A 27,472-nucleotide genomic window follows, 5' to 3' on the forward strand; every position below is an offset into this window, starting at 1 on the left:
TCATAATAGTATTGAGTACCTTGGATACTTTTCCTCCCAGTCTTGAGATACTTTACTGAGAAGAATGTGTTCCAACTCCATCCAGGTAAACATAAAAGATATAAAGTCTCCATGTTTTCTAAATGGCTGAATAGTATTATGAAACCAGTATATAAACACACACTCATACAAATGAGAAAACACAAACACAGTCTAGCCGGGGGAGGAGTTAGAAGGGGAGGGGAAGTGAGGAGGGAGATGGATGGCAGGAGGGAGTTCATTTGGTGAGATCTCACTTAATGTGCACAATGCAAAGATATATTTCAAAGTAACTTGGAGTAAATTTTAAATGGTCACTTACAAAAAATGAGTGAAGTGATGGCTATGTTAATCACGTTGATTTAAGCATTCCACATTATATATCAAATCACATTATACTCCATAAATGTATACTATTATGATTTTAATTAAAAATTAAGAAAGAATTCCTATTTCATTGCATTTCTATCAGGACATTGTGGGGACTTTTTAATTTGCAAATCAGAAAATGATACCTTGTTTGTTTTCATGTCTTTAATTATTAATGAAGTTGAACATTCTTCCTAGGTTATAAAAACTAGTTTTGTTTTTTTCCTTTTAGGAATCATCTATTACTATCCACAAAGCCCTCCTAATCAGGCACTCTGCTTACCAGTTTTTAAAATGTTTCTTAATATGAAGTAGAGCTTTCGCCACTAAGTAGCCAATGACGTTAGAACTCTCAGCACTTTCTTCCAAAGGGCTCTTAAGTGTGAAATTAGAAGAAGGCAGGATGCTTGTTGTTTCATTTTGTTTGGAAAAATTATCTTCACGAACACTTGGAACGACCTAGAGAAGAAGGATTATACAGTCAAAGATTTCCTAAGTCCCAGTACACGTTCACTGGTAATTGAATACCACATTAGTCAGGATAGGCTAAGTTATGCTGAGATAACAGATTAGCCCTAATATTCCAGGGGCTTCAAACAACAAAAATTTATTTCTCACTCATGTTCCAGGCCCATTATAAGGACTCCATACAAGTAGACGCTCCCAACAACCTCGGTTGACAGAGGCACATAATCGCATGGTTATAGCAGATAACTTATGGTTTGCTTTGTACCCTCTGCAGAGAAAGAGAACAGATGCACACACAGGTTCTTCACTATCTCAGTCCAGAAATCCCCTTGTCATTTTTTCCCACATTGCATTGGCCAGAATTTGCCACGTGACAACACTTCGCTACAGGGGAGCTGGAAAATGTGGATGAACAAGTAGAATGTGGGTGAGCACTATTCAGTTTTGTGTGGGGAGTGGGAAATGCTCAGGGAGCGACTCCCAACCACGTCTCCTCCCTTAACAACATTCTTTCCAAGTCCTGTAGCCCATGCATACTTTCCTTGTTATCGGCCAGCACAGTTCTTCCTCTTCAAGGTTGATCTGTACACGTGTTAAGATTTATACATCCTTGTCATAAATAAAGCTGTTTCCACGTTTCAGACACTGGCTGCAGCCATCAGCTGCGTCAGTCGTCCGCACCCCATCCTCTCTCTCGTCTCGTGTGTGTTTTATTCTCCTGTGTGTCCCTCTTCTTCATTTTCTACCTTTCCACTCAGGTCAACTCTCCCTCCTCACACCAGGTCGTGACAGGTCCCTCTCTCCTGCTGGTACGAGATGGTTTTGTACTGAGTTTTTCTAGGAAATTTACAATTTATGGTTGTATGTGTGACTTTAGCAAGAACTAATCGTGTGAAATGCAAGTTGGCTGCTCTTAATGAATTCTCAAGTGTAAATATCTATTCTTTGATTTTGGCCATTTATTTATTTATTTATTTTTTTTTTTTGATTTTTGATTTTTTTGATTTTGGCCATTTAAACACAACTGAGCTGGGTGGGTGCGATGGCTCATGCCTAGGATCCTAGCACTCTGAGAGACCGAGGCAGGTGGATTGCTTGAGCTCTTGAGTTTGAGAACAGGCTGGGCAAGAGTGAGACCCCATCACTACTAAAAATAGAAAAACTGAGGAAAGAGGATCACTTGAGCTCAATAGTTGGAGGTTGCTGTGAGCTATGACAGCACAGCACTCTACCCAGGGTGACAGCTTGAGACTTTATCTAAATAAATAAAAACAACTGAGCTGGCATATGACTTGATGTGATTTTAAGAGAACTATTTTGGGAATAAATCCCCTTATCAAACAACAACAACAACAAAACAACTAAAGCCAAAACATTAGGAGGCCAGATTAAAACTGGAAATTCTACAATTCTAGCTGATAAAGGAATAGCTAGAATAACCTTTTTCCTTCTCTTTTAGTGAATATAACACATGTAACTGTATAATGCATTTACGTCTAGTTTAATACAGTAATTTAAACCAAACACCCATGTAACTACAACTAGGGGCCACAACTTGCTAGAATTTGTGTATTTCTTTTCCTTTCTTTCTTTTTTTTTTTTTTTTTTTTTTTGAGACAGAGTCTCAAGCTGTTGCCCTGGGTAGAGTGCCATGACATCACAGCTCACAGCAACCTCCAACTCCTGGGCTCAAGCAATTCTCCTGCCTCCGCCTCCCAAGTACAGGCGCCCGCCACAATGCCCGGCTATTTTTTGGTTGCAGCGGCCATCATTGTTTGGAGGGCTCGGGCTGGATTCAAACCCACCAGCTCAGGAGTATGTGGCTGGCGCCTTAGCTGCTTGAACCACAGGCACCGAGCCAATTTGTGTATTTCTTACACAAGACTCCCCTTCAGTACATGCTCTTTTACAGGTTTGCATTACATGATGAAATAATAGCCACTTTGAGAAAAATAATTTTTACAGGTAGTTCAGCCAAGTGGTTAAGTCTGCTGATTCTGGAGAAAGGGTGCTTACATTTGAGTTGTGGTTCTAACCACTTACTAGCTGCTTGAACTCAGCTAGTTGCTTAAACTCCTTTGTTCCTCATTTGAAAGAATAGGAAAATATTTCTATTTACCTTATAGGGTCACTAAGGGGATTAAATGATCAGATGTATGAAAAAAGTTTTTAAAACATTGCCTGACATATAGTAAATTCTTTTTAGTAATGATTATTATAAAAATGTATAATGGGAAACCATAATTTTATTTCATATGGAGGATTTTTTGTTTGTTTATTTGTTTGTCTGAGACAGAGTCTCACTTTGTGGGTAGAGTGTTGTGGCATCATAGCTCACAGCAACTTCTAACTCTTGGACTCAAGCCATTCTCTTCCCTCAGTCTCCTGAGTAGTAGCTGGGACTGCAAGTGCCCCCCACAACACCCGGCTATTTTTAGAGACGGGGTCTCACTCTTGCTGAGGCTGGTCTAAAACCTGTGAGCTCAGGCAATCCACCCTCCACGGCCTCCCAGACTGCTGGGATTACAGGTGCGAGCTACCACTCCGGGCCTCACATGGAGGTTTTTATATAGAGGTGCCTTTGTTAAGAACATAAAGAATTTTAGATAGATCTGTTAGTGTTACTCAGAGATGCTAAAACAGAAGTAAATGGAAGCATAGAATGGTAAATAATGATAATGATAAAAACTATTATATATCCGCTGTAGCTTTCTAAAGTTTAAAAGCACTGCTAAAATTTTTCTTAAAATTTTATTCTTCACCAGGCGCAGTGGCCCACGCCTGTAATCCTAGCACTGTAGGAGGCTGAGGAGGGAGAATTTCTTGAGCTCAGGAGTTGGAGACTTGCCTGAGCAAGAGTGAGACCCTGATTCCTAAAAAAACGGAAAAACCCAGCTGGGTGCTGTGGCGAGTGCCTATAATCCCAGTGGCTTCCGGAGGCCGAGGCAGCAGGATGCCCACAGCCTGAGCCTGAGGTTGCAGGGAGCTATGACGCCACTGCACTCTGCTCAGGGCGTAGGGTGGGACTCTGTCTCAAAAAAAAAAACAAAAGCAAAGAAATAAAAATTTAAAAAAAGCAAGAAAATAAAAAAATTTATTCTTCAAGAAAAGAATTTTTCATTAAACTAAGTCTATATATGAGGATGATGAAATATATTGAATTATTTTACCCTCCTAGAATATGATCTAATGAAGTAATACACTTGGAATCAGAAAGCCAGCAAAGACTCGAACAGGGGCTTTCAAAACCCCTTGGCTATGGTCTACAGTAGCAAACATATTTTATATCACGACTCAAAACACCATGGACATGACATGCGTTTATCTTATTAAATACAATGCATGCTACCATTTTCTCTTCTAGTCTGTCCTGTTCTATTTTCGGGTGTTTATTGATTTGTTTTTTAACGTGCTTATGACCTTCTAAACTTAATTCTCAAACCATGCAAAAATTTTCAACTTTGTAATTTGGAAAGGAGCAAAATGATGGAATATCATAGGTCAAATTCCCTGGAAGCAGAGCCTGAGATTCTGACATAAGTGATTTATAAGGGAATCCTCTCAGGGGAAACTTTTAAGGGAATGAGGAAAGGAAACTAGAGAAGAGAAAGAAATGTAACCAGGATGTGGCTTCAGATGACCCTTAGCCTCAGCTGAGGAGCTGAGGAGCCTGGGGAGCTCTGGAGCACAAGTGCCTAGGGGCAATCCCTCAGAGAGGGTTGCAGGGATAAGCGGTTAGCACCAGCAACAACCTGGCAGGGGCTGGTAAGAGGGATCCCCAGGGGTCTGGGCAGGGCACCAACATCACATGATGTGCTGAATATGGCATCCTCCATTGCTCTGCCAGTAGTTTCTGTATCTGGGCCTGTTTTCCTCTTTAGGAATCACTACCCTGGTACCTTTGTCTATGATTGTAATGTCTCTCTCTCTCACTCAGGAGCACATCTCAGGAAAGAAAGTCACTGTTCATCGTTAGACAAAAAGAGTAATCGGGTGGTGCCCATGGCTCAAGGAGTAGGGAGCCAGCCCCGTTTGCTGAGGGTGGTGGGTTCAAGCTCAGCTCCGGCCAAAAACTACAACAGCAAAAAGAGTAATTGAACGTGGAAGTCATGATGTAGGTGCAATTTAAGATAACAGTATGTCTTTATGTGAAGATTCATGTATAAATATGCTTAATTCTCATGATTACTCATCAGCTTTATTGTGTCAAAAAATGAATAAGACTTATAACTGACAAGTCTCTCGTTTTGTATAAGGAACCTATACTATCTACCACTTAACAGACATACATTTTAAGATAGTTATTACTGTTCCCACTTTACAGGTGGAAAAACTGAGTCCTGGAATAGCTAAGGAACTTTCCCAAGCTTACTTAGCTGGCAAGTTTTGGAATCAAAAATTGAACTCAAATTACTTTACCTATAAGTCTTCTCTCTTAAAAACTAAGAAAGGAGTTTGGCCAGATTTCTTCAAGGTTACTTCTGTCAGGTATAGCCCTATAACTACAAGCAGAATTAGCAATCTCTGGATTAGAAAGTACTTTATGTTTTAAATTGATTTTATATATAGTTTATTTTTTCTAAAGACCATGACCTACATTAAGTAAATGAATACATTCATTCAGCCTGAATACAATCACAATAGAAATATGGAAACCACCCCACAGCTTGTTTTCAAATTCAGATGTAGGGGAAAAGAATCCCTATTCAATAAAAATGGTGCTGGGAGAACTGGATAACTACATGTAAAAGACTGAAACTGGACTTGCACCTCTTACCACTTACAAAAACTGATTCAAGATGAATAAAAGATTTAAATATAAGACATGAAATAATAAAAATCCTACAAAAAAGCATGGGAAACACTCTAGATGATGTTGGCCTAGGCAAAGATTTTATGAAGACGACTTCCATGGCAATTGCAACAATGACAAAAATAAACAAATTGGACTTAATTAAATTGAAAAGCTTCTGTACAGCTAAGGAAACCAAAGCAAACAGACAACCTTCAGAATGGGAAAAGATATTTGCATATTATGATTGGACAAAAGCTTGATAACTAGGATCTACAGATAATTTAATCAACAAAAAAAGTCCCAACAATCCCATATATCACTGAGCAAGAGATATGACTACAGCCTTCTCTAAAGAAGACAGACGAATGGCTAACAAACATGAAAAAATGCTCATCATCCCTAATCATCAGAGAAATGCAAATCAAAACCACTCTGAGGTATCACCTAACTCCAGTGAGAATGGCCCACATCACAGAGTCTCAAAGCTGTAGATGCTGGTGTGGATGTGGAGAGAAGGCAACACTTTTGCCCTGCTGGTGGGACTGCAAACTAATACAAGGAAGGAAGTATGGAGACTCCACAAAGAACTCCAATTAGACCTCCTGTTTGATCCTGCAAGCCCATTACTGGGCATTTACCCAGCAGAAAAAAATTCTTTGTTCATAAGGACATTTGCACTAGACTGTTTATTGCAGCTCAATTTACAATCGCCAAAATGTGGAAACAGCCTAAATGCCCACCAACCCAGGAATGCATTAACAAGCTGTGGTATATGTACACCATGGAATACTATTCAGCCATTTCAAAAGATGGAGACTTCGTATCTTTTGTATTAACCTGGGTGGAGGTGGAAGACATTCTTGTCAGTAAAGCATCACAAGAAGGGAGAAGCAAGAATCCAATGTAGTCAATGCTAATATGAAGGCAGCACATGAGCTAATACAAGGGGTAGGGTAGGGGAGTGAGGCAGTGCGGAGAGGGGAGGAGAAAGGGGGATGGGGGACACAAGAATAAGAGGGACTTTATCTAACAAAGGCAATCAGTGTAACCTAATTCTTTGTACCCTCAATGAATCCCATACAATAAAAAAAGACTCAGTTACAAAAAACAAATTCAGATGTAATTTCTTCTGTTAAGGAATTAATTCTTCCTTAACAGAAGAATCAAAGTATGCACAGATAATCTCCAGATCTTCCTGTGGGTCTCTCCCTCACCTTGATTGAATTAAAGATGATCTCAGTTTCTGGGATTTGGTTTGCCAGTTCAGACACCCAACCAAATTGCCATCTCATCCTCTCCATCAGATAGGTGGTGTCCTCCAAGTGCTGCTGGGTCATCCGCAGGACCTCGGTGTATTGCTGACTGGATACATTGACCAACCTGAGGGCCTCTTCTAATTCTGTGTATAGTTCAGGTACATCAGGACAGTCTAAGAAATAGAAGGGGACACAGTGAAGAAAATGTCCATGAATGGTGGGACTGCAAACTAGTACAACCTTTCTGGAAGGAAGTATGGAGAAACCTCAAAGCACTCAAGCTAGACCTCCCATTTGATCCTGCAACCCCATTACTGGGCATCTACCCAGAAGGAAAAAAATCCTTTTATCATAAGGACACTTGTACTAGACTGTTTATTGCAGCTCAATTTACAATCGCCAAAATGTGGAAACAGCCTAAATGCCCACCAACCCAGGAATGGATTAACAAGCTGTGGTATATGTATACCATGGAATACTATTCAGCCATTAAAAAAAATGGAGACTTTACATCCTTCGTATTAACCTGGATGGAAGTGGAAGACATTATTCTTAGTAAAGCATCACAAGAATGGAGAAGCATGAATCCTATGTACTCAATTTTGATATGAGGACAATTAATGACAATTATGGTTATGGGGGGGGAAGCAGAAAGAGGGAAGGAGGGATGGGGGTGGGGCCTTAGTGTGTGTCACACTTTATGGGAGCAAGACATGATTGCAAGAGGGACTTTACCTAACAATTGCAATCAGTGTAACCTGGCTTATTGTACCCTCAATGAATCCCCAACAATAAAAAAAAAAAAAAAAAAAGAAAAAATTCCTTATTGATAAAAAGCAAAAAAAAAAAAAAAGAAAAAAGAAAATGTCCATGAAACCTAGAGGTGGGGAGCAAGGGCTTAAATCTCAGCCTTTGCACTTTCTATTTTCCCCTTTGCCTATGAGAGTTCCTAATTTGTCACTGTTGTTCTGGAGTAATGACTAATATTGCCATGATCAGTTTCAAACAAGACCTAGTTTAATTAATTAAATGTTTTACATAACAGAAACTGGGCTGGAGACAGAACTTCTTGTTATGGACTCCAGGCACCTACCACCTATTCGTAGTATTAAAAATAAAAAACCAGATGAAGGACGGCGCCTGTGGCTCAGTGAGTAGGGCGCCGGCCCCATACTCCGAGAGTGGCGGGTTCAAGCCCATCCCCAGCCGAACTGCAACAACAATAAAATAGCCGGGCATTGTGGCAGGCGCCTATAGTCCCAGCTGTTCGGGAGGCTGAGGCAAGAGAATCACGTAAGCCCAAGAGCTGGAGGTTGCTGTGAGCCGTGTGACACCACGGCACTCTACAGAGGGCAGTAAAGCAAGACTCTGTCTCTACAAAAAACAAAACAAACCAGATGAAGCCCCTACCTTGCACCTTTCACTTCACATCTCCTTTATCCTCTCAAAAGGAAACTACTATTTTGAATTTGATGTATATGTCCAGTACCAGTCACTAGTACAAGAAAAAAGGAAAAGAACCACACTCTGTTTTGGAATATTTAATATTATATTTAAAAAATATGAGATTGTAACCGTAGCTATGTGCTTAGTATTAGGTGAAAGTAAATCAAATGTCAATTGAAGAGACAAAATTATTGTATGATAAAATGTACAAGGTTTGTTTGTAAGAACAAAACTTTGGAAACCAATGTACTTCAGCTAGAGAATGGATAAATTGTGATATGCTTACACAGACCAACATATACCAGTGAATTAATGAACTAGAAGAGCATGTATTCACCTGGCTAAACTCTCAAACTACAGAGTGAAAAACGAAGTTGCAAAAGAATACATGAGCAATAACATTTATATTATTAAGAAAAATTATCCAGAATTTGGAGAGAAAGCAAAAGAATGGCTGTATATCTTTCAACGTCATACTAAATCATTGCCTAAGATTTAGGCCCCTCCAAAGATCACTTACTTCTGTAGGGAAATGGTCCTTTCCTGGCCTTACTATTTACTGTTGATTAGGGCCAGATCCTAAGAAGTTATATATAAATTACAGTTGCAAATGTTTTTTGTTCAGTAGAGATGTAAATTATTTTGGTTTGATAGAGAAGATAACTGCAAAAGTTACAGTTTTTAATTAGTTTATTCACTAGTTTTGTAACTAATTTTGTCATCTTATTTTGGCATTCTGTCTGTCCTTGACTATAAATCCTCTAGTCTTTCATATATTCCTTTTGCCCAGCTCTAATGCCCTTCTTGTCCCTTCATTAATAAGTTAAATTAATTTTTGACATGTGCACATTTTATGTTCATATGAATCATGTTTTTAACTTTAAAAATTATAATTTGGCAATAGAAAAACATGTACAACATTTGCTCTGTATGGCTGGCATACACATATACTATTATATATGTATCGACGACATATGCAAAAATATTACATATGTGTAGTGTCAATTTTGACATCAGCTTTGTCACCTTACTCTTTGTCTAAAATGGAATCTTATACATGAACCAATGTATATAATGTCTGACGCAACAGTAATGATTAAGTATGCACATTTTTAATGTTTTTGTCATGATAAGCCTAAAATCATTGCAAACATAAAATTGTAATAATAGTAATTTAAATTTGCCTTTAGATACTTGACTTGAGGACTAAGAAAGTAAACATATTGATTTGTGAACACAAAGGGAAATGCCTCAGGAAAGATTCCTGGTGGATAGTTGAAAATATCTGGAGAATAAGGAGATCTAATACAGTTTCCTTCTTTGGCTCAGAAACTATTTTCAAACCAAACAAGGTAAATAAATTTCATTGGAGGTTGTACATCATTATTTTTGCAAATAAAATTAGGCACAACTTAAGGCCCTAGAGCCATTTTGGTGGTCAATTTTTCTCCAAATGACCCAATTTTCTTTTGTTCTTTATAGTTTCAAATTTGCATATAACATGAGCTAGCAATGTGTAATTTTAATGCTAAAAGTACTATTTCTGAAAACAATGATGTAGAAGTATAGGAGTTTCCATTTATGAGTATAGATAAATTATATCTGTATACTTATTTGCAAATGATTTTTAAATAATCCAGAAAAAAACTAAAAAAACCCATAAATTTATACCTTGGGGAATCACCTTAACGGGTACATACCAATGGAGGGGGGGAAGTTCAGAGTTATGATCTTTGAGTCATTCCCCCCCTTGGTATGCAGCCAATAACATGTACAAGAATTATAGATCAGTGGGTATGAGCTTGAGTTTGAGCTTTAGTCAGACTGATCCAGACTGAATTTCTGGTTGCAATCACCTGGGTGACCTTCAGCTGGTAATGAAGCTCTTGGAGTTTTGTCATATGTAAAGTGTGGGGAAAGGCTTACTGTTGTATGAAATGAAATATTATGCATGAACCAATTTATATAATGTCTCTAATCAGCTAAATCTGTTGCAAATCGCTCACTGTTAGAGGATGGAGGAGAGACAGCCTGTGCTCTTTGCTCTTTCTGTAAATCCTACTCCAGTGGTTGTGACTTTGAGGGATTTAAGGGTAAAAAGCTATTATTTTGCAGCTAACAAATTATAATCTGATCTTTTCTGAACTTTTTTTTTTTTTTTTGCAGTTTTTGGCCAGGGCTGGGTTTGAACTTACCACCTCCAGCATATGGGGCCAGCACCCTACTCCTTTGAGCCACAGGTGCTGCCCCCTGAACTTAATTTGTAGAATAATTTTGTTAGAATTCAAAGATTATCTTAGGTCCTTTATTTACAGATCTCTCAGCTGAGGCCTAGACGGCCAAGAAGACTTGCATCAAATCACAAGCTAGTGTGTTAGGATAATTATTGATATATTAATTTGTGTTCTTCCAACGGTATCTAGCAACCTCCTACTTCAAGCCATTAGCTACACTTTCTAAATTTGTATCCCCTAGGGTTTTAGTGAGATAAAGTGCAGAAGCATAGGAATTAAAAGCTCTTATTGTATTTTGTAAGAAAATTTACCAAATGACCCGGGTGAAGTAGGAGGAATAACTATAGTCAGGAGAAGGAAAGGGGGATGAGGGGAGAGATGAGGAAAAGGAGGGTGATTTCCTGGGGAAGGAAGGAGAAAGGTCACTCTTGGCCAACACTAGGAGGGACAGGGTTCTTGGGGCTTATGAAGAGAAGCCACTTTCCCTATTTAAATATAAATTAGATGATTAACCTGCCAATGAGAAAGAACACATGCCCCTTGCAAAACAAGATCTCACTTGGCTGAAGGTAGATTTACACACTGGAAAGATTTCCCTCATTGGTGAGTTTTTTTCCCCCTTGTAGTGAGAAGGGAGGAGTGGCCCTCCTTTGCCCATTGTTTCCCTCTTTTGCACATGTTGATGAGTTTTAAAAAATTTTTGGTCTTTAATTAATAAAATATTTCAGAGAAACAATTAGAGAATATAAGAAAGCGAAAAAATAACGTACTTTGCGATAATAAAAATGTACAAGCCTACACTGAACGCTGCCTGATGGAGACTAGTACGCGAAAAAAGTAGAAGAAAGGCTGGGGAATCCATCATGCTGGTAAAAGGGAGATTTTTGTCTTCTGTCCAGATTGCCACTGAAACCTTGAGAAAATAGTGGTTATTTACCTTCAGATAGGTAATCCTGACATTTTTGGCATCTTTCATGAAATTTGAAACATTCTGACGAATTCTGGCCAAGCTCCCCACACAATCTTCTGTCCTGTGCAGGTAACATCAAGTCTCCCTGGTCAGGGCCTGCAGGAAATGCAACATTTCCAGGTTAGGTCATTAGAGTTTGCACTTGAATGAAGTGGAGGTAATGTCACTGCTTTTTCTCACCAGTGTTTTCAAAATCTTTTGCCTGTTATTCAAACATAGGAGTGCTTATTTGTGCAACCATTTCCTAGGACAATTTGACATCTATGAATATTAAAAATTGCACATTTCCTTGACTCCAGGAATGTCGATACTAGGAATTAGTACACCACACACGGTCATATTAATGCACGTCATTTTATTTTCTAGAAGGAATCATGAAGATTATTAATAGCAACTATCTTTTGGAAGAGGAACTTGATGGGGTGGGAGAAGGTTGCTTTCATTTATTTTTTTTCCTTTACATATGTTAATTATTTTAAAGTTACTGGTCTTATTTTTATCATTAATATTTTTGATGTCAGTAGTGTTAAGTAAATAGGTGATTGTAATCCTTTTTTAGAGATTTCTCTCTATTAAAAAGAAACCTCTAATAATTATTTTAAATTTTTATTTTTGGCGGCACCTGCGGCTCAAAGGAGTAGGGCTCCGGCCCCATATGTCGGAGGTGGCAGGTTCAAACCCAGCCCCGGCCAAAAACTGCAAACAAAAAAATATATATAAATAATAATAATAAAAATAAAAATTTGACTTTCTTTTTTTTTTTTTTTGCAGTTTTTGGCAGGGGCTGGGTTTGAACCTGCCACCTCCGACATATGGAGCCAGCGCCCTACTCCTTTGAACCACAGGCACTGCCTGTTAAATTTATATTTTTTATAAATAAATAAATTTTTTATAAATTTTATTGAGATAGAGTCTCACTTTGTCGCCCTTGGTGGAGTGCTGTGGCATCATAGCTCACAGCAACCTCAAACTCTTGAGTTCAAATGATCCTCTTGCCTCAGCCTCCCAAGTAGCTGGGATTACAGGTGCGTCACAATGCCTGGCTATTTATTTTTTTGAGACTGGGTCTTGCTCTTGTTCAGACTGGTCTATGAACTCCTGAGCTTGGCGTGAGCTACTGCACATGGCCTTATTTTATATCTTTAATGTTATACTTGGGAAGTGCACTGGAGTTCCAAAGACATTAGAAATGTCTACTTTTTAATCTGAGTGATCAATATTTATGTTATTACTATTCTTTTTTACATTTCATATATGAGGTCAGACAATTAAGTTTGCGAACTCATCCTAGAAAAAGTGCTTTGAAAGATGGACGAGGGGCTAGCGTCAGTGCATAGCTTCCCAAGGGGAGTCCTTAGAAAGTGCCTATAGTGATATTCAGCAACAAAGTATTTAACATTTTATCTAGAATGAGTTCATGAACTTAATTGTCCAACAATTATGTATTTTTATACATAATAAATACTATGTTATGAACATGGGTCAAAGATTAAAGAAAATGCCTTAAAGCAAATCACATTTTGAGGACCCTATTTTTTTTAAGATTTTCTTTTCTTTTTTGCAGTTTCTGGCTGGGGCTGGGTTTGAACCCGCCACCTCTGGCATATGGGGCCGGTGCCCTACTCCTTTGAGCCACAGGCGCTGCCCCAGCACTCTGTTTTTTTCTAGGAGAAATAACTATACGCATAAAAAGAGAAGTTCATCCAAAAGAAAACTGGTAGTTCTCAGTGTAGTCTCTGACATTAGGAAAAAATTTACTGCTGATTTACAATCTGATAATTTCTATTATATTAAATCCTCAACATACAAAAATGAAATATTTTATTTTGAGATAAACTGTGAAGTCCATTGTTCAAAAACAATGAAGCACTGTTAGCAGGTCTGATATGTAAGGCAGCATCTCCTTTGGTGACTGGAACTTCAGTTCTTCCCAGCTGCCTTCCTGGACCCTCCTCTCTGCCCCACATAACTCCTTGTGACGGGTTCCACTGTAGAATTCATCCCAGATTTATGCAGTGTTTGACTTCTTTTTCTTTTTTTTTGCAGTTTTTGGCCGGGGCTGGGTTTGAACCTGCCACCTCTGCTATATGGGGCTGGTGCCCTACTCCTTTGAGCCACAGGCACCACGCCTGTAGTGTTTGCTTTCTTATCTTTCTTATTAGACTCTGAGCCACTAAGAGACTCAGTGTTGTCATTTCAATTTTGTCATTATTCTGTACCTTCTTCTGACATTTCACTTAGGATATGGTGATGGAATGGTCCACTAATCTGCCTTTTTCCTTTCTCTAGACTGAGCTCCCAGCAGTCAGGGTCTGTGTCATAATCATTGTTATATTCTCAGCATCTAGATTAACACCTGGTCAGCATGGCAAATTCCAGGTGGTTATGACACCAGTTCCCCATCCTGCATCTGTGGCATAATCTATCACTTCACTCAGACAAGCCAAGGCAGAACCTCAGCACCCTTCCAGGCAGCCACTTTAATTGTGTTAAATCTCCCGCTGTCCCCACTTGCCTATCTGTTTCACCTGTGGGAAAATTAAGGGCAGTAAACACTCCCTAAGGCAGGAGGAGGACCACATTTCCTGGCATTCAGCACTGTATGAAGCCACAGTAGAACCTGATCTCATCTGTTCTTTCCAGGGATTTATAAGACAAGTGAAGTCAATCACGAGTGCTATTCAGGAATTAAGGTCTTTCTAGACCAAGGTAGGGAAGAATTTCTTCCACGTGGAGACTACAATGAAAGCACACTCAATAAAATAAAAAATAACATTAAATATGAAGGTATTTCAGACTTTTTATCATTGCTCATTCTTCAGTTTTAGCATTTTTCTAATTTTGGCTCTTAGCACTGTCATGACCAGCAAGGCCCATCCACGAAGGCTGATGAACGCACAAAACGGACTCAGTAAACAGAAGTTGTGACGGACAAGAAGGGCGTGTTAGTTTCCTATTGCTTACTCTAACAGACTGCCATCAATTTATTGGTTTGAAACAACACAAATTCATTGTTTTACAGTCTTCTAGGGCAGAAGTCTGAAGTAGGTCTCACTGCAGACACCTGAAATCAAGATACCTTCAAATCAAGGTGTCGGCAGACCTGGTGTTTTGTGGAGATTCTAGAACAACCTTCCTAATGACGTGACCCTTTCATACAGTTCCTTATGTTGTGGTGACCCCCAAGCATAAAATTATCTTCCCTCCCTCCCTCCTTCCCTTCCTTCCTTCCTTCCTTCCTTCCTTCCTTCCTTCCTTCATTCGTTCCTGTCTTTCTTGAGTCTCACTCTGTTGCCCCAGGCTAGAGTGCTCCATGGCCCCAGCCTAGCTCACAGCAACTTCAAACTCCTGGGTTCAAGCCATCCTACTGCCTCAGCCTTCCAAGTGGCTGGGACCACTGGCACCCACCACCATGACCCACTCATTTTTCGATTTTTAGTAGAGCTGGAGGTCTCATTTTTGTTCAGACTTGATCTTGAACTCAAAGAGTCCCCTGCCTCAGCCTCCCAGAATGCTAGGATTACAGGCATGAGCCACTGTGACTGGCGAGGAGAATTCTTTTCCATTCCATTCCCAGCTTCTAGAGACCACCTACATTCCTTGACACGTGGTGCCTCCCTCTCCCTTCAAGGCCAGTAAAGTAGGGCCAAATCCTTCTCTCGCGGCAGTCTCTATTGATTCCTTTCTGCCTCTGTCGTCCACTTTACGGACCCTTATGATTACATTGAAACCACTCCAATAATCTAGTATCATCTCCCTATTACGAAGTCAGTGGATTAGCAACCTCAATTTCACCTACAACCTTACCTTCTCTTTGTCAGGTAACATAAATTCACAGGTCGTGGGGATCAGAGTGTGGGTATCTTTGGGTAGTCTTTATTTTGCCCACCTACCCACAAAGGGAAATACACAAAATGTCAACTCATTAGGCAGATTTTCCAGGGGCTTATTCCTCACTGACCACCTGTTCAGACAAGGAATGGAAACCACAGACAAATGCCCTATAGCCTCTGCCTGACTATTCTTGACAAATAGTCCACATTTGCTTGTATGGGAGCAGAGTGCTTCCTTGTACCCTCGGGCTAGGTAAGAGATACTGGAGAAAGGAGTGTAATAGTGTGATATATGCTTTGTTCGCTGTTTTTCTTTCTTTCTTTCTTTCTTTCTTTTTTTTTTTTAATATTTTCATTTACAAGGGATCTTGGCCATCTAGATTATCAGTGAGGTGGACACAGTGTGGAGGGGAAAGATGTGTTTGAGAAACTGAGAGTCGGAGCTGGTCCTGGCTGTGTGCCTGAGGACGAAGCTGAAGCAGATGGCAGAAACCCATGTTCTTGGTTGGTGGGTGGAAGGGAGTTGAGTGGCTGGGAAATTATTTACAATTTCAATCATTACCAGTCCCAGGCCCATCCAAATGTTAATCATGTGTGTAAAGTTGCTACACAGTATGAAGGAGGGGCACCATTTTGTTCTAATGAACACATTCTGAGTATTATTCCAAGACAATTGATATCTACATATTTAAAAGATCAGGCAAAAATTATCTGATACCACGGCAGCATGGCTAGAGTCAGTCTTACTGGCCTGATGCTTCTCCTGAATATATTTGATGATTTTGGAACCTCAGGAGGGAATATCAGACAAACCACCTGACTTATAAGAAAAGTCTACAGGACCCTAAAATAGAACCCACCAATTCCAGTAACGATGGCTCTTCTCTGTTCATGGAACAACGAGTCCGGACGGATATAGTGTACTGCTTCCTGGCTTCAGTTTCTGAAACATGTGAGGTAAGCCCCTCCCCTCTGGAGGCCAGTTGTGCAATGTCATGGCAATTTTGAGAACCTGATTTAGTTGTTGCCAGCTACAGATGATATAACTGGAGAATAGTCAACTGGAAGAAGCTCATTTTATTTTTTATCTCAGAAGTGATCAGCCTTTTACCTGGCTTAGTGGTCAATAACCAAGGAAAGGCACTTCATCCACACCGACAGCTCTCATTTCTGAAATGCTGTGTCTAGGATACTCCATAGAAGCCCAAAGATATATCTCCTACCTTAAAACATAAAGCCTCATTGCTTTACCAATATGGAATATTATAAGGCATGATTAGTATCGACAGAAGGTAATTCTTATGTAATATTTCTGTAGTTTCAGGTTCATGCATAAACTTTCTGAGTTAAAAAACAACAGTGATACAGAGAAGGGTATAGAGGTGCTAAATTGCTCTGGTTATGTGTGAAGCTAAGCTTCTTCACAAACTATGAGTTGAAGATTCAAGACCCATTTTTAAAGAAACCCCCTCAAGTTCAGGCAGGGTAGACCTGAATATCTACATAGCAATACAGGAAGGAATTGTGTTTTTCAAATTCTCACTATAATAGCATTCTTTTCTTTTGAGCTCTGAAAATTTGTTCCAAAAAGAGACAACAGCACTAGAGTTTTCAACAATGATGGGAGAGGAATGCTGTTTGGCAGACTTCAAAGCTTCTTGTAAGAGGCTCTGAAACTTTGATTATCCATAAATTGTCACTTTAAGAAACGCTATGGAATGACTCAGAAAGCAGCTACCATTTCCGAAGCTAAACACAACTTGACTTTAGTATAGATATCTAAGTAAAAGTAATCTTTCAATACTTGCCTTTGTCCTGTTTTGGTAAATCTTCTATTGCATTCAGTGTCTCAGTAATTGTTTCGCCGACACTTTCATAAATAGAGAGACTGAAATTATAGAACAGCTGGAAGAAGTTGGGAAGGTCCCAATTTTGCACAAAATCCTCCTTTTTTGTTGGCTCTTTGGATAAAGCCGGAGAAAAGTAAGACTCTATTACATCTGTATCTGACATGAAATATGATTGAAAAGCTTGGTCAAATTCTTGCTGCATCTGTTTGAAGACATTAAGACTCCTGTTAAAGAGAGATTTCACGTCCACAGTCAGCTGGCTGAACATGTCCTCCAAGTGGGTTAGCTGTGAGTCTTCCTCCAGGAACTGTTCACTGATGGGGAGATCTGTTTCATCATCTTCATGGAAGGGAAATAGAAACTGATATATCTTCCTGAAAAACTGTTCAATCTGTGGGGTGGGGAGCAGAAATAAAATAAATATTTATTTTCTTTCTGGATCATTTCTTATTGCAAATTTTAAAGTCAACTTACAGTAGTCATTTCAAATCAAGAACAATCCTGGGCAAGTAGGCATGGGTGATTAATTTTAAAATAATATAAATATTAACACTCTTGTACCTGGATTTGACTTTGTGGATCTGAAATTCTTTCTCGTTTACATTTGCCCATCAACAGCCTGAAAAGGTCAAGTTTTCATATTGTTGGCAAGTTATAGCCAGATGTGCTGGTGACAGCTGGCAATCCATTTTTTATATGGCACCATGGACACTGCCTAAAAACTATGAAGAAGACTCTTTTCACCTCCATCTTGGTTCTTTTTTAAAAAATATTTTTGAAAGACAGAGTCTCACTCTTTTGCCCAACTAGAGTGCCAGTGGCATCGGTCTAGCTCACTGCAACCTCAAACTCCTGGGTTCAAGTGATCCGGCTGCCTCGGCCTCCTGAGTACCTGGGACAATGCCCAGCTATTTTTTTCTATTTTTAGTAGAGACAGTGTCTTTCTCTTCCTTGGGTTAGTCTCAAACTCCTAAGCTCAAGAAATCCTCCCACCTTGGCCTCCCAGCATGCTAGGATTACAGGGGTGAGCCACCTTATCTGGCCTCTATAAATAATTTTTAGAGGAATGTCATTAGTGTCTTTACACTTTCCTCTTTCCCATCTCATTAATTAGTCTATGGACAGGAAACACATCTATGTTCAACTTACATGCCCAGTACAGCTTAATATGTTACTTAGGAAGGGTTACATGGTGATCAAAGCCCTCCTTGGTTATAGTCCAAGGAATGAAGCTTTAATTGCAGAATTTCTGGAATCACTCAGTGGAAGAAAATATTCCAGCAGCCATACTATGCTCTGCTTCATCTATGTGGCGATAGGTCTGGGAAGAGCAGAGGTGGCCTTATGTGGTAGTGATATGGATATGTCGAGTGTTACCAACTACTGAACATTGCTGCTCTATCATCATCCCTGTGCTTTTAAAAGAATTCTCCAGGAATTTTTAGAGGACTCATGCCTCTCTCAGAAAATGATCTGGATGGATTAATTGCCTCTCCCTCCACCAGCTTCTGTTTACTTGACTAAATCCGCAAAGACACTTTAAAGCCCCTGGAAAATTTTATAAGATCACACAAGTGGCCCAGATGAGAACAGCCCCCACATCTCCAGACTTCCAGCTGGCACACATTCCACCATATACTGGTGTATAAAAGAGTGACAGTGGCTCTAAAAATAGAGCAGATGCGATTAACCGTGGAGGCAAATTCACTTGGCACATCCATTACCACAGTGGCTGCTCCCTTTGTAATTGTGTATGGCTATTGCCAAGCCAGGCGCACACTCTAATTAGTGCCTGCTCTCACTAGGAGAGTGAAATTCCACTAATTCTTTTAACTCAGCTCACGTCTTGAAAGAAGAGAGAAATCCAGGCCAATTGGAGCCTTTTGTGGGGCACAGCTCATCCTATCGAGGTCATGACCATCTGTGATTTCTTCTGCCCAGAAGATAGCCAAAGGGGACAAAAAGAAAGCATGCCAGTCCCACAGGATGTACCTGGTTCTGGAAGAAGTGGGCACGAAGGGGTTGTGTCTGTGTGTGTGGGTGTACGTGCACGGGGGTATATGTGTGCATGGGTGTACGCACACATGTGTGCATGCTACATACGAGAGCAAGCACAGTGAAGGAGAGATTCAGGAGGCAGAGAATGTCTTCAAATATTTGGCCTCCAGGGTAAAAACTTAAAGCAGACTGAAATCAAAGACTACAATACTATGGTTCAAAATACAACTCCGTCAATGTTTATTGGATGCCTACAATGCTCAAATGAGGACAAGTAAGAAATGATGCCTGCCCTCAAAGCGCTTACAGTCTAGTCGGAACATGGTCATGAATAACAAATATAAGACAGAGAGTCAGGCTATTTCTAAGAGAGGTACGTAGAGCATCATTAAAAGGAAGGATAAACACTGAATGGATGTTCTAACTTATAAAGTACATATACTCAGGTGATGGTACATACGCATTAGTGGCAAATTCTAGAATGCAAAAGGCCAGTATTCTGTTGGCCTATCTACATGCATTCCAAATATTAATATAAATTAATAAAAAGTGAGCTATAGTAGGTGCCTTAAGAACTATGAAATCTTCATCTCTATTTTTCTCTTACCGTATTTTTCACAGAGGACCTACTAGGTTGGCAGTTCGTATAAAATCTCATGCAGTCGCTTTCTAGGCACGACCTGCATTCATCCCAGGAATCTGCCAAAGACACGTGGCAGAGCCTTTCTTCTTTTTCCAGGTGTTCTTGAACTTCATTCATAAGTTTCAAGGCCTCCTAATTAAAAGTAGAAACAGACGTCCCATTTCCATTTCGTGATTCATGCATGCCTTAATTGATTTCACCCTCTGAGATGCATGTATTCTGAACTCATTCAGAGCCCGGGCAGCTGGCAGATTTCCGCTAATGCTTTCTGTTTGATTAAGCACACTGATTGATCCCTAGCGGAGACTGTGAATCTTACTCATCTGTTCATTCTTTCAACAAATATGTATTGGGTGTTTGCTGTGAGTCCACAATGAAGACTCTGTCCCTACATGGGGAAAAATGGTGATTTTATTGTTTACGTGTCTGTCTTCACATTTAGTCCATGAAGGATTGGAAGGTGGGCTTTAAAGTTCAAAAAGCTGACACATTTTATTTCTTCCATTTATGCTAATTGCTATATGTTCTCAAACATTATAAGAAAGTACAATTCTTGTACATCCAATCAAATTTTCCCATTGAGTTATATTCTAATTGCAGAGATGCCGTCTTTGGATCATCTTTGGATTATCTTTGGACAGTCTTCATTTATCTTGTCCATATCCTGAGTACTCTGCCCTGGGGTGTTTGCTGAACTTGGCCAGGTCCTGCCTGGGGGATAAGGAACCTAGCCACAGTGGCACTTGCCTGTAGGGGCCTCAGCCTTCTCCTGGAATTCCCCACAGGCCGGCACCAGACATATCAGGTCTTTCCTCTTGTGCCCCTGCCTGACCCCTGGTCTCCCTGCAAATGTGGACTTCTGAAGCCCAGCCCCTTCCATGTCTGAGATACAGTTCAGGAAGAGTGAAGGAGTGTAATGGATGTGTCCATAAGACAACCTCAGAGCTAAAAGGACTCCTTTAAATAAAAACACATCAAGGAGAAGAGTTTCTGTACTTAAAACCACTTATTATGCATTTTTAGCCAAAGGAAAAGGGGGGAAAAAACCCTTTCTTGGCATATTAAGCCCAAAGAATTACTCAGGCACTGACAATCTTCCACATCTCTGCTGGCTGGGAGTTTTCAGCTGCCCTCATTGTAACGTTCTGGTGCTAAGCCAGGTAGCATTTGCTACAGACCACACATGAAAAAACTGGCAGGGCCCCAGCCTGCCAAAATGCACATTGTGACCCAGACAGGATTGTGTGTGTGTGTGTGCTTGAGCTTTGCAGAACAGTGTTGCAATCCTACATCTTCTTAAGGATGGTTGTTTCACCATGACAGGCAACAATGCCTCTGGGACTTAGCCCATCAGTCCCAATTCTAAATATTACACTCATTGTCCTCCTAAACTCATATCCTAATACTCTCAATTCCAAGCTACACTCACCGAGTACCCCTGGGCAAATTACTCAGAATGTCTAAGCCTCACTCTCCTCATTGCCAAGTAGGAATAATAGGACCTACTTCTCAAGATTTTTACATTAAATATGTAAGCAAGGTGCCTCGCTGTTGTTATAGTTAGTATGCTCAGACTTCCTTCCATTCATCTCCCAGAAGCATAACAAAAACCATTTACCAAATCAACATCCCAAGTTTTGGAAGTGAAATGTTGCCATAGAGGAAGTGGGTCTCTGGTTTAAGAATGTCCTCTTCATTCCTCCCATCTCCCACTAAATATTCCACCCACCCACAGAACCCAGGCTTGAAACTCTATTCCTGTAAATCACAGCTTATCAAAAGTGCCAGATAACCTCGGTGGGGAAGCATATCACCCTTAGCTACTGTAGGGCTTCCTATTTTAGGAATGTAAGTTTCAGGTGTTCTCACTTAAATAGTAACAGGGAGGGGATGAGAAAGGGGACAGTGAGGGCTCTGGGTCACCGGAGGATGGAGATGCCCAGGACCAGGAGACATGGTGGCGCCAGCACCCTGTCTGCCAATCATAATTTGTCTAATCTGACCTAGTTTTAAAGTAATTTTAGGGAGGGCGACTTAGGGCTAAACAGGTTTCTTATTAATTAACTTTCTAATTGAGTGACCCAAACTTGAAAGTACAGTTTCTCAAGTTTTTATACAATAAGTATGTTTTTAAGTATAAAGAAAAATCCTGCTGGTTCCTGGAATTCTTCAGAGCCAGAATGAACCCAACATTTGTTCACTTGACCTGCTCTGAACTGGAATATCCTTTTTACAGTTTTTTATCCTATTTCCCTTGCCAGGAGACTCCAGAAACTGAGAAAAACAGAAAGTTAGGGAGCCCTCCCGCAGAGGTCTGCTGACTTTCTCCCAGTTGGTTCCTTACAGTCTTGGAGGAGCATATGAATTAGTGCCTCAAATTCCAGTTTTCTTCACTGTAAAGTGAAAGTAATAGTTTACCAGATGCTTGAAGCATTCCGTGTGACAATGCATTCTGTAAAGGCTCTGTGTGTATTAACCGCATCTCCCGTTGGGATTCCCAGATGGCCAGGCTGGCAAGCCCACGAGGGAAGAACCCAGCTGAGGGGTTCTGCGTTTTTCTGATGAGGAGCTGCTTTAGATGTCCTCAAAATCTTTTGATTGTTGCCCCAAACCGGGGAGTGTTTGCAGCTGCTGGTCAGGCAACCTCCTTCCCTTGCCAGGAACCCTGCCTGACCCAGGGTGGTAGGTGTGGTAGTGACATCGACAAGTCTGGTGACAGGCTGACACACCGTTTTGGGAACAGCCTGTCATACCACCCTGGTCCAGTTGCATAATGGATTCCCAGAGGCCATGATAGGCAGAAGTGATGCAAGCAGCTATCTGGAATTTGGTGTCCCCAACTTGAGGCATATAGGCATAGGTACTATGTGTAGGTTGGAAATATTAGAACTTCTTTTTTTTTTTTTTTTTTTTGTAGAGACAGAGTCTCACTTTACCACCTTCAGTAGAGTGCCATGATGTCACAGGACTCACAGCAACCTCTAGCTCTTGGCCTTCCACGATTCTCCTGCCTCAGCCTCCCGAGCAGCTGGGACTACAGGCGCCCGCCACAACGCCCGGCTATTTTTTGGTTGCAGTTCAGCTGGGGCTGGGTTTGAACCCGCCACCCTTGGTATATGGGGCTGGTGCCCTACTCACTGAGCCACGGGCGCTGCTTTGTTTTTTATTTTCATTAAAAAGTTATCTGGCGGGCAATGGAGCATTATTTAATCTGTGTAGACTTTCGGTTTTTGCAAGACAAAAAGATTTTTGAAGATAGGTTACGGGACATTGTGAATGTATTTAACACTAATGAATAGTCCACTTAAAAATGGTTAAGATGGTAACTTTTATGTCATGTGTATTTTATCACAATTTAACGTTTTTTAAAAGATAAAAATAAAAAGTAATTTACCATCAACATGAAAATTTAAAATGTTTTCCAAATTGTTCTTTTTTCTTGATAGTTTTTGTTTCCTCTTTAATTTTAGGGTAATGTTAGAAAACAATTCTTTGATAAAATTTAATTGTTTTGAGTGTTGTGTTAGTTGTTAATGTTATTAAACTACGAGCTGTGTAATGTCTATGGTTTAGAAATTTAACGAACTTTATACTGTAGCATGGGAATAATATTTAATATCTATCCAAGGACATTTGAATACTCCACTGATAAAATGCATAGTTTGAGCTACTGCTATCAAGCTATTTGAATTTAAAAGCATGGATTAGGCTGATGTATGATTATTATTATTATTTTTGAGACAGTGTCACTTTGTTCCCCTGGGCAGAGTGTTCTGGCTTCATAGCACCCAGCAACTTCAGACTCTTGGGCTAAAGTGATCCTCTTGCCTGAGCCTCCCTAGTAGTTGGGACTATAGGTGCCCACCACAATGCGTGGCTATTTTTAGAAATGAGGTCTCGCTCTGGCTTAGGCTGGTCTCGCGCTCCTGAGCTTGGGCAATCCACCTGCCTCAGCCACCCCGAGTGCTGGGAGCGACTGCACCCGGCCTAGGCTGATGTATTATTTAATATCTACCTATACTTGCTTCAGGCGCTTAAGTTAGACATGTTTTGAATGTAGCCAACAGCAGGTGGGATTTGGGGGAAAAGAAGCCCCCTCCACATTCCAGAAGCATTCATTGGCCCATGGCTCCTCCTCTGCCTACAGCCAATTGCAATGAAATACCTTTTAAAAGGATTCAGGGAGACTCATAGATGTTATTATCTAGTTTTAATTAATCTTCACTAAATGGACAGGAGCTTAAAAGATTCTTAAAAAAAAACCCAGCAGATTAAAAACATAGGAATAATTTAAGTTCAAGTGGACAAAAAGCAAATGGCAGAGCTGACAGTTTGTCATGAGCTCTTTATTTGCCATGTGAAAGAGTGGAACTAGATGATCTAATAAGAGTTGGCAAATCCGCTAGAAGTTTCAAAATGTCTAGAAGATTATTAGAAATATGGATTTACCTGTAGTTCCAGCTACTCGGGAGGCGGAGGCAAGAGAATTGCTTAAGCCCAAGAGTTTGAGGTTGTTGTGAGCTGTGATGCCAAGACTCTACTGAGGGCGAAATAGTGAGACTCTGTCTCAAAAAAAAAAAGAAATATGGATTTATATCTATCCTGGCTAACGATGAGTCTCATCCTAAATGTATATTGTGCCTTGAGATAGTAATAATAGCAATTCATGTATCTAATTTATAAACAAATTAATAAGCATTTACTTAACGATAATGCTAACCATTTTTCGAGCGCTCATTTTTTTCCCTTATAGTGTTGAGAGATCAAAAGCTTTGTGAAGCCAGAAAAGTGACCTAGAAGATGGGAGTCTGAGAAGCTGAACTGAGGCAGCGCAGCTAATGCTGAGCTTCCCCATGATTATCTAGTTAAGGTTTCACTATGATTGTAAGATGCTTATCTCAGGTGAGGAGGCAGTCACCCAGAGACGATAGATGTTGTGATATTGGTAAAGGTTGCTTCGATAATGTTTTCTCTGATAATTCTCTTAGATATTTTGTTAAGTGAAAATCACCTTTAAACATTTTGCATTGTTAGAATGAAGACTGCTTTGCTGTTTCTTCTTATCAGATAAAGTTAACATTTTCTAGGTTGGTTTCCTTGTATTTCATTATAAAAATTACTAGCATTGTAACTGAGGCAACACAGAATTGAGAGGTTACTCTTGCTGTTCTCCAGAATTACTGGCCTTCTGATAAAGAAAGCTTGTCTCTGCATATTGGCTGACAGTGACAGGCAGCTGGACCCTCTCCATCCAGTAACATTTGGAAATCACTAATCCAGCCCCAAACTCCCTGAATACTTCTGATCCAACATGCTAACTCAGGAAGGATTAAGAATAAAGTATTTTTGAGAAAGCAGAACATGTCAGAGATGAATCCTCCAAATTCTTGGGTTTGGAGTCCTGCAGAGGCCTATTGTACAAGTAACATTTCTTCGAAGCAATGTGAAGTTTCCTTCAAACTTTTCCTCTAATAAAAGCAGCTCTCCAGAAAATATATTATTAGGGAAAAGAAGTAATTCATCAACTGTAGTAACAAGTACAGGTTTTACGATTCAGATCCGTTTGAGAATAGAGATTACTTTGAATGACTGTACCTGCTTTTCTTCTCTGCATTTCTTCAGGGTTTTCATTAGATTGGAATGTTCCTCCTCTTTCTTTCCCATCACAATTTTCATTTGCTTACTACCGATCAAGGCCTTTTTCACCTCTTCACCTACATTTATCTCCCCAGCCTCAGAAAAACCTAAAAGACACGTTACAGTTTTTATCTGTGATGTCTGACTGGATTACAGAACAATGAGCTCACCGATATTTCATATCCCCTAAACAGAGGCTTAATTGTTTTTATAGCCTCATATTCTGCAAGCAGATCAGAATGAATTGGCTGTCAGCTGCTGTGTGAACAGTCCCTTCTGTTCCTCACTTCCCAGCTCCTAAATAAGCAGAGTTCACTTAATCTCATTCTTGCCATTTTCCTCCAGTCCTGTTTTCAGATATGTTTTTTTCTTTAGACTCAAGTGTGTTTATATTAGAGACAATTTTGCATTGTCTTCACAAACCATTCATTATAAATGCCTGCCTGGGAATCTCAAATATACCGAACGGTTCCTATTTCTTTCAGCTTTAATTACCTTTCAAGGAAACATCAAACCTATAAAGTATCTCATATAATATGAGATGCCTTAATAACTCAGTGGGTGTCTGTCATATAGCTTTCTTTTTTTTTTTTTTATTGTTGGGGATTCATTGAGGGTACAATAAGCCAGGTTACACTGATTGCATTTGTTAGGTAAACCTTTCTTTCTTTTTTTTTTTTTTTTGGAAACAGAGTTTCACTTTGTCACCCTTGGTAGAGTGCCATGGCATCATAGATCACAGCAACCTCAAACTCTTGGGCTCAAGCAATTCTCTTGTCTCAGCCTCCCAAATAGCTGGGACTACAGGTGCTCACCACAACGCCCGGCTATTTTAAAGATGAGCCAGCTCTGGCTCAGGCTGGTGTGCAATCTTGAGCTCAGGCAATCCACCTGCCTCGGCCTCCCAGAATGCTAGAATTATAGGTCTGAGCCACTGTGCCTGGCCCCCATATACCTTTCTTTTTTCTATTTTTTAAGAGCTAGCTGGAGTATAGTAGTAGCAGGATCATAGGTTGCTGTAACCACAAACTCCTGGGTTCAAGTGATCCTCCCGCCTCAACATTTAGAGTAACTGGGACTATGGGCACATGCCACCATGCCCAATTACTTCTTAAATTTTTTGTAGTGATGGGGTCTTGCTATGTTGTGCAGGCTGGTCTCAATTGAACCTGCCATGGCCTCCTGAAGTGCTACGATTATAGGTGTGAATCACCACGCCTGGCCTTGTACACCTTTAATATAAAAAAAATCATTCTTATTCTCTCTTCACAATAGCCAATGTGGCCTCCTAAGTTTACTCTTGTCTCTGGATTTAACTATAGCTCCCAAGTGAGGTCCATTTTTGCTAAGTTGTCTTCTAAGTGTTAGGTACCCAAAACACATATCACCAAAAGTCACAAGTGAATGGCCACAGAACAATCAGATTTAATGAAATTATTTATAACCTTTTTTCCCCACTAACTTAAGAATAATTGCACAAATTACTCTAATTGTTCAAATTTTTCAAAGGCTAGAAAAGTATTTCACTGTTCGTTAAAGCCTCCCTGAGACATTGACCATCTGGCCAATCCCAAACAAAATGCAGTCGAAAAGCTGGCACGTTTTATCTACGGCAAAGCAAACATCTGGAAATGTGAATGCTTGCAGAAACTTGATTGGAATTTTCTATTTTTATCCAGATGTTTGGCATCATGACGACCTGATTTAAATGCCTGCGGAATGTGTTACCAGGAAACGTCGTGAATGTGGTTCTCTCTCAACTGCACCTCACTGTACACGCCAGCGGGAGATGCCAATGTGTAAACAGGACAAGGGACAGATAAGAAACCCACATACTCTTCAGGTTGCCACCGATCGCTGTTTTATCCTTCCACGTAGGTGCACAGTGACAATCTTTCAACCATAGCAGATAGACAGTAAACACCAGGAGTGGTGGCTTCATGTTCCTGCTGTTA

At 40.1% G+C, this 27,472-nt stretch overlaps 1 protein-coding gene across 1 annotated transcript; it reads right to left on the bottom strand.

The window, feature by feature from the left end:
* Positions 1-666: 666 nt before the first annotated feature.
* On the bottom strand, positions 667-27,472 carry CLUL1 (clusterin like 1). Its single transcript, XM_053571773.1, has 7 exons — positions 27,354-27,472; positions 25,476-25,624; positions 19,845-20,012; positions 17,198-17,630; positions 11,524-11,652; positions 6,865-7,079; positions 667-846 (listed from the first exon to the last, which is right to left on the bottom strand). Exons 1-7 carry the CDS (start codon positions 27,457-27,459, stop codon positions 667-669), a joined length of 1,380 nt encoding a protein of 459 aa, XP_053427748.1. The 5' UTR covers positions 27,460-27,472.

The sequence above is a fragment of the Nycticebus coucang genome, chromosome 19 (genome assembly GCF_027406575.1).
Source record: "Nycticebus coucang isolate mNycCou1 chromosome 19, mNycCou1.pri, whole genome shotgun sequence".
NCBI lineage: Eukaryota > Metazoa > Chordata > Mammalia > Primates > Lorisidae > Nycticebus > Nycticebus coucang.